The sequence below is a fragment of the Apaloderma vittatum genome, unplaced genomic scaffold, assembly GCF_000703405.1.
Source record: "Apaloderma vittatum isolate BGI_N311 unplaced genomic scaffold, ASM70340v1 scaffold12460, whole genome shotgun sequence".
Lineage (NCBI taxonomy): Eukaryota > Metazoa > Chordata > Aves > Trogoniformes > Trogonidae > Apaloderma > Apaloderma vittatum.
Genome location: NW_009694040.1, coordinates 249 through 8,546, shown reverse-complemented (window position 1 = coordinate 8,546; position 8,298 = coordinate 249). Strand labels below are relative to the sequence as shown.

At 50.3% G+C, this 8,298-nt stretch overlaps 1 protein-coding gene across 1 annotated transcript in view; it reads right to left on the bottom strand.

Moving 5' to 3' along the window:
- Positions 1-7,066, bottom strand: part of DAP3 (death associated protein 3) — a gene marked incomplete at its 3' end in the record, with an annotated part of 10,690 nt that extends 3,624 nt beyond the window's left edge. The window contains exons 1-4 of the mRNA XM_009866146.1: positions 7,025-7,066; positions 3,559-3,681; positions 941-1,042; positions 128-236 (exon numbers count right to left, since the gene is read on the bottom strand). Coding sequence (XP_009864448.1) covers positions 128-236; positions 941-1,042; positions 3,559-3,681; positions 7,025-7,066 — 376 coding nt within the window. The remainder of the gene's footprint in view (positions 1-127; positions 237-940; positions 1,043-3,558; positions 3,682-7,024) is intronic.
- Positions 7,067-8,298: the final 1,232 nt, after the last annotated feature.

Here is an 8,298-nt window from a genome sequence, read left to right as displayed (position 1 = left end):
ACCGCCTCGGGAAGACTAAACCGCAGCGGCTGGCATCGGTTCGGAACATCCCCCTCACCTGCCCGAACCCACCTGCTTGTGCTGACCCCCCTCCCCAACCTACCCTCGAGTGAGGGACAAAAGATACAGATCACGTATCTGACCGCTGGGTGTGCAAAGTTGGAGCTTTTCAGGTAAGTAAAAAGCTCTAGGGCGGGTTTTCGCACCATCACGTAGGCTTCGTTGAACGTCTTGATCTGAGAAAAGGAACAGAACGTGAAGCAGCAGGTGGGTGCAGCTGTCCCGGCGCGACTCCGCAGGCTCTCCCCTCGCCTGCCGGGCTGGGCGCACCAGCCTCGAAGGTTATCGGGTCGGGCAAGCGTGGCTCGCTCTTTGGCAAAGCCAGAACGACCACCCCGATGATTTTCTTGCCCTGCGTGTGCCTGGACATGGTTTCCCGGCTTCGCTGCTCCATCACGTTCCCAGAGTGAGGCGAGGCCGTGAATCGAAAGGCAATCGCCAGGAATTACTAACTCACAGATAGGAAATCTCTTCCTGAACCCGAGCAGTCTGTGGGAGCTGCTTACGAAGCCTGACCCAGCCCCAGCCTGACCTGTCTCAAACCAGAAATCGTTCTACCAGTCTATGAAATCAAAAGGCAAGATTTCTTTAGTCGCCGACATAAACTCATGTCATGAGATGGCCCTTTCTGTACTGAAACTGTGCAAAACACTTCTGTAATTATTATGAAATTAGATGAAAAATATCGGGTAGAACGCTGGCCAAGGTGGAATCCCCCCACCCATCCACCACTGTTCTGTTTAGATTGACTTCTTTTACGGGTAGAAAATAACAGTAAGGACCGGGAATAACTGCCTTCCTGCAGCACGTCCCTCTAATTCCAACAGGAGAGCACTGGAGTTACCCAGGACATCTACAAATCTGCTTGAGGACAAAGTACCTGCTGCTGGAACCGGGGGGGCAGCCCGTGGGGGAACACAGCTTTCACCTCCTCCAGCGGGATGCTGTAGTGACGGCCCTCGTGGTGCTCCGCGTGCTTGGCCTGCGAAGGTAAAACGCAAACCGTAACGCTCAGGGGAGGGCGATTCCTCCTCTCTGGATGCAGAAGGGCCCTGAAAACGGAACCGGGAGGGAACGCTTCCTCAAAGCAGCTCCTTCAGCCTGGCAGATGCTTGGGAAGATAAGGACAGCGTGCCCGGCAGGAACCAGGGAGGGGATTCCTTCAGCTTCTCTGTGAAGCCTTGTCTTTCGCAGGCCCTCTGCTTCGTGAATTGATCTAATCTTCCGTTATCCTGCTTGTACGTCTGCCCGCCACGATACCCTAACAGCCACAGGATCCCCTTTCGCCACATGTGCTGGATGAAGGCTGGGACCAAATCCCATCCTCTGGTTTGTTCTTTGCTGTCAGGAACTCCTGACCTGCCCTCTGCCTCCTCAGCCCATGCTGGCTGCTCAGGAACTCACGGGTGGGTTTGGGGGCAATAATTTCAAGTCCCCTGTTGTGACAGAAGCAGTCGGTGTTATCCCTTCGTCAGCTTGGCGCCGTTCTGCACTTATTTCTAGCGGCTGCTTTAACATCCCTGACCGTGTGCTCTAAGAAGCTGTTGTTACTGGCATCTGAAAACCTAATACCCGTTTCATGCCTTGTCACACATCCTTGGGTTTTTGCCTTCGTTATTCTATCTTCCTGCCATGCAACACTCACAAAGCACTTTTTTATTTACTCTGAGTTTTTGCATCTTGTCTAATGAGGACAGAATGTAGAGACGCTGTTCTACAGGACTTCCTGGGTGACTTTTAGCAACTTTTAGGCCAAGCTTTGTTGGACTTTTTTAGCAGCTTTGTGCCCAGCTTGGAAGCTCGTATCATGTTCCACTCTATGCTTTCTGCACTCTTCTATGGATTTAAAGTAAGAAAAATCTTCCTCTTTATTCTTGCGCGTGCCAATCCCTCGCTTCCATTTTGGTTGAGGTGGAATCTGAATAGAACAACTTTGTCTTCTTTGCTTTACAGAGTAACGGTTCAGGAGAAGTAGTTTTATTTATTATTCAGAAAGAAAAAGCAGCAGTCATCATTTCCACCTGGGGGCTGATCCAGACTTGCCCTGTATTCCTGATTACCTCTGGTGTGGACCCAAGGCTTAACTTCCTGATGCCCAGAACAGGTGAGAGAGACGGCGCTGGGCTGGGCTCAGTCGCTCACCTGCGCGGTCTGGCTGACAAACCCCCCAGGTTTGCCAAACTCTTTGGTTGGTAACTTGAGCGAGCTGCTACCGGAGCTGCCTCTCTGGTGTTTACTGGTCAGTCAATCTGAGCAAGGGGAAGAACGTTTTGAAGACCTGGCTGGTCGATAGCTCCTCTGGTGCAAGATGTTACTTGGAGATGGGCTGAAGAGGAGACCGATTTAAGAGAGAATTCAGCCTTTCTCCGAGCAGAGCTGTATTTCAAACTCGGGGCTGGATTCCCTGGAGTTTTCCTGCACGTATCAGACACAGACTAAGAGCTAAGTGTTATCAGTGGGCTCAAAGAGAACTCCAGAGACCGTTCCCATTCTCAGTTTCGTCCCCAACGTGCTGCATAACCTTGGGCAAATTCCTTCACTGTTCAGCTCCCACAGCTGCAAAGTGGGTCAGCGTCTCTATCCTCATGTTTAGTCACTTTGAGTTTTGCTAATGGAAAGGTATAGAAAAGCGAAGTCTTATTAAAAATTTAGTCTCATCTGGTCTCCTTAATTCATTTTTAATGAGACTTGACGGTGCAGAAAGAGCTATCGGGTTCGCGAGCCGGCGGCGGCGCACAATCCGCGGCGCAGCGAGCGCGAGGCGCGCCGTCCATCAGGTAAATTAACGAGCGATGGCGGTTGGCGCCAAAAATCGGGCGCTTTTTTTTTGAATGCCAAAGCCCGTTGCCTGGCAACGTCAATGGCAGCACAGGACAGGGGGACAATCCTTGCCATCTGGACTCTTCTGAGCAATCTATAGAGACACTCGCGTCACGTGAGCGCGATCATCTGCACGCCGCTGTTTCCATAGAGACCCCCGAGGAATCGGTACTGAAAGACTCCAATTACAGAGGCAGCAGAAAAGCACCTCAAAGGCTGATTTCCATTCATTTCTCCCACCTCATTTCGGTGCTCGAGACGGAGCCCGTGAGGCTGGAATTACGATGCCGCAGAGCTGCGCCGAGGTCATCTGGGCTGCGGTTTTTATCTCCCTTCGCAGCCAGTTTGGGGAAGAATAACCCCGGAGCTGAAATTAATGGTGCCTGATGACACGCGAAGCCCCAGCTTCTACAGCACAGAGTATCCGCTACGACAGCCAAGGAATCGATCCTTGTTCCCGGGAGCTTTCAGGCAGAGAACCAGCCCTGTCTTGTTGAAACCCAGGCACAGCCACGGCCTGATTTCCCAAAGGCTGGGGATCACAGTCTGTTATTACGCTCGGGTACTCCCTTCCCTTCCCTTTATAACCCCAGTACCCTCCTGGCTCCAGCACCTCCGCAGGCAGACTGGTGGAATCTGGGCAATCTGCGTCTGACAACAACTGTGGCAGGAACTCACCGGGTCGTTCTCGCTGGTATAGAAAACCTCTCTTGGTGTTTCAGTCAGTGTTTGGGCATCCTGGCTGGCAAGGGAGCTGAAGCAATCCTTGGCTGTGGTATGCAGGGCGTACCCGTGGTCCAGCTAAGGGAAGAAAAAGGCAAATAAAATTCTCAGCAGTCAACGATTACCAGTTAAAAAGAAATTAAAAGATTCCACTGTTTTGTGCGTCGCACGCACATTAGGATGGGGGGGAGGCAGCACGCGATCCCGAATGGGATCCATCATCAGACTGGGAATTCCACCAGGAGAACCCACATGCTTTGGAACTCATTTCCCATCGAGGCGCCGGCTTCTAAACCATCTCCATTCGCTGAGCAAACGCTGCGCTGATAGGAGCGAAGCCGCCCGGAGAGCCGAGCCCCGTACCTGGAAGAGTTATCCCCTCCGAGCACGAGAAGAGCCAGGAAGGCTCATTGCTGGGAAGTTCCCACAGTGTTTTGCTGCCTTTGCCGAAGAATAGCAGTTAGCACCTTGAAAATTCAAGCTGTCTCATAATCCATAATCACCTCAGTTATTGAGGGATTAGTGCCGTGCTGCCCACTATTTGATATTTATAATCACATTCCCCGCGCTGATTTTCCTCACTGTGTCCCTGCATACAGGCTCTTTCATTATAACAGACACAGCCGAGAAACCGAAACAGCCAGCTAAGCCGATTAATTCTTTTTTTTCTTCTTTTTTTTTCTGATGAGGCCAGACTGCTGGAGCACGCCTGGAAAGCCTCGCCAAAATAGGCCAAAAAAAGCAAGCAGTAGAAGGACAAGCCCTCGATTCTGCTGCGGTGAAAGAAAATACAAGCATTTGTCAACGAACAAAAAAGTGCAGCGTCCAAACACAGGCTGCGACCAAAAGGAGCAAAACCGAGCGTCGCCCTGTCAACACAGCAAGTAGTTTCCTATTTTGTCTGCCGGCCTCAAGGAGAGAAGCCATAAACTGAAGTTCAGAGTCAGGAGCAGCTGTTGCAGTTCTCCGCGGCGTGACGCAGTTCTGCCGCCATCCGAGTGTTCCTCGGGGCGCTCGTCTGAAAGCCACGAGGCCTCGGAGGGAAGCGGAGAGTCAGGTCACCCCCCAGCCAGCCTTAAACACACAACAGACCCCGGAATCGCGCTCTCCTTCTGGGGCAAGGAATTAAGCCTGTTTGTACTCGACACTAAATATTAACATAATGAACTGCAGCAGCATAAACGTGGAAAATCGCTCAACGCTTCTGCCATCGCGTTCTTCTCTTGTTCCCACAAGGATCTTTTCCTCCTCAAATCCAAGTGATCCATTAGGACGTCTTGTTTCGCTACGTTTAGTTTTAAGCCCACGGATGTGACTTAATTTACAGCCTGGAGCAAAGCACCGAGATGCAAACTTAATACATGAATAACTAGTGTCTTGTTACCTGTTCACCTAGAAAAGGTCAAGCCCTGAGTCACTCGAAGCCTGGACACAGAGTCCCTCAATTTTCTTTAAACGTGGCGCATCCCTTCCCTGAGTTCTGGGGCCGTGAGCTTTGCTCGCTTCAAAGGAAAGGCGAGCTTCCTGCTCTGTGGGCAGCCTTTCTCTGGAATCCCTACAAATCCTCCGTCCTGACCTGGTAACAGCGAAGGGAAATGAAGCAAGGATTAACTTCTTGCTCTTGAGCGTGTTCGGCTTTTATGTGCCTCTAGATACAGCCCACGACCAGCTGAACGACACTTGGTCAGAGCAGTATTACCAAGACAGCTTTTTCGAAAGCACCATCTCCTAAGATCAGCAGGAGTTGGATTCTCTGGGGTGCAAAAGCCAGTTCCTAACAGGTTCTAGGAAGGGAGTAGAAGACAGGATGCAAATCTGAAACAGACGTTGTCTCGAAGTCCAGTCCTCTGCTCTTGCAGCCGAGTACCCAGAATTCCTGTTTGTCCATCCACAGAACAGGGCTCATATTTAAATTACTACAGCTTTTTCCTAGAATAATACCAGCCTAGAACATCACTTCTTCAAGCCTTAAGCACACGCCTCCCTCAAAACCACGCCGCCTTGAAGCACTTTGCAGCATTTCCTTTGTGGGCTGTAGAAGCAGCTTCCAAGTATCTGGGGACCTGAAATCCTTCCCTCGCTCTCCGAGGCGCTACGAGATCAGCACAAGCTCCCAGAGTAGTGACTCCAACACCTCCTCAGCTACCTGGCGTTTGAGAGACACGGGTTTGCGCTGCAGGAATTACCGTGTCACCCTTTACAAAATCCAGGCAGAAGCTCATCTGCCTTTTCAACAGGCTGCAAGGATGCCTTGGAGTGACCCGCACCACCGCTGCCAACACCTTACACCTTCTGACTTCATAGCAGCAACGTGCTACTCGGTCCCTCCTCCTGCACAAAAGACTTATCACCGATCCCCTCGGCTCCCCGTGGCACCCCAGTTACACACACCTACACCTCTCTGGCTCTTTACTCTGCGTAGTAAATCCTAACCCGTACATGAGGGCCTCCCATTTTCACATCATCGTCTACCGGCGGTTTATCCTGGGAGCGCAGAGTGGATTTTACAGCAAGTTCCCATCTGCCAAAGGACAGAGGCGCCTCACTCGGATCCCTGAAATGGCAGCGAGCTATCACGTGGTGCGTGAGATTAATCACCGAGTCATGTGCCGTAAGGTGGAGCTGTTCCTACATGTTTCCGCGGATCTTCCTCTCGAAAAGCCTCTTGATTCCATCGAGGCTGCCACCATAAGCACAGCGCCGCGCAACCCCGACCTCGTCTCTGGAAAGGAGCAGTCAGGCAGTCCATCCTCCTTAACGGCCACGCATCAGGACGTAGCAGTGAGAAGAAAGCATTTAAGAGGTGACAGTGAACAAACCGACTGAAATTCTTTACTACGAGGAAGTCCTTCCAGATCTGTGATGTTAACTCCCTCAGCTGCTTGTAACAGGAGGAAGCCGGAGCAGTAACGTCGTGCGGCCGTAGCGTTGCGGCAGAGCTAAATCACGACACCCACCCAGAGCACCGAGCCGTCCCCAGCGAAACGAGCTTCCCACACGGGCTGTGGGGGAGGCTGCGGCTCCTGTCCTCTAGAAAGGGCTTTCCCCTTTGGTCATTCCAGGAGCACGGGGCAAGGAGATTCTCCGTTTTCTGAGAAACACTTGCACTGAAGATGTAGAATTCCAGCGTCCCGGACGTGCAGAACACGCTAAGCTTTGGTCTCGTAACAAATGTCTCCTTTACGCCAAGGATCCAGGCTGGCTCGCACATCTTCTCTCTCCCTCCGGCCAGCGGAGAGGAACGCAGGAGCGATCGCACACGCCGGCTGCCTCTTTCCTCCCAGAGCGAGAGTTTATGTGCCCGGCTTGTAGCAGGCACTAAGTTTTAAGGTGAGGAATGCAAGAAGGGTCTCCGTTTTTACATCTGTGAACTGTCATTCCAGTTCTCAGGACAGCTGAAACATTGGGAGCAGCATCTTACCTTTAGAGGACGGTGGACGAGTCGTGTCAGGCTTCTCAGCATTTTTCCTGCAGAGACAGAAGCAGATTTTGGGGTTTTGTTTGTTATGCTTAATGTATCTTATGCTGGGAAAGAACAGTTTTTGCCCAAAGAGCTTAAAGTCTAGGCACACAAATAATTCAGACACAGTGTCAGCAATACAGCTGAACATGGGCAATCAGCATCATTTGCCCAATAAAATCAAATATTCTATTAATTATGTTGCCTTTTTTTCAGAGAGACGCAAAAAACCCCCACCAAAACACCTTACTTTATAAATAAAGCTATTTCATTCATCTAGGGCAGATTCTTTAACTGGGGAGGGGCATCAGTTTTGACTGCAGCTCTAAAGAGACTCTCAGGAACAGCGATTATTTTGAAGAAGCCCGAGTAACGCTGACACTTGAAGATGCTTCTGTGTTTCCAGCTTCATGCTAATCATATAACACCATATCCACTGCTCAGCCACCTTTGATTACAGCACGAGGAAAAACCCAAAATAAAACCCTCGAGCACTTACGATGCAAAAATAAAGGCGGAAAGGCAAGTAAATTAGTGAAATAAGTTCCTCCCTTAGGAGAAAATAATGGCAGGATCTAACAACGACGGTTTAAGGATTCTTGGTTGCCGTAAGTTACCCAGCGCATTCGAAGCGAGATAATTACCGGGTAATTCCTCCGCAGGAAGAGCTGTCTTAGTGGAGTCAGTCGTTATCGGCAGCGTTAATGCCAAGCAAGCCAAAGACGATTTACCTACGTCGAATGAGAAATAACTCCACGCTGAACAGCAAAGAGGCTTTACATTCTCTCCCCAAACAATCAACACACAAAATATATACACTTAAAAAAACAAGTCCTGGTTATATTCTTTCAAGAATAAGTGAAAATCTCAGCCTGTGGAGGCTTTTTCAGTCATTTTAATTCACCATGCCGGCACGGACAGCGGAAGAGGAAGGAGAAATTCCATTCCGCGTGGGAACATATCCCATTTGTTTCAAAAAATCTACTAGCAAAGAAAGTAGGGATGGGAAAGCTGTTTTCTCAAACACAACTAGAAAAAGTAAACCATCACAAACCCCTGAAAATTTCTGTTTATTCTGGGCGCTCCTAATATTCTGAAAGAATTCTCGAATGGCTACTTCAACACATGTTGTGAGGGCTCTTCTCTACGGTTTGTGGTGGGAGAGGAGCTTTAGCAGAAGCGGGGATTGAAACTGCGGCCGCTTTGCTGAGTTGTGGCTCAAGTTAAAGAGCTGC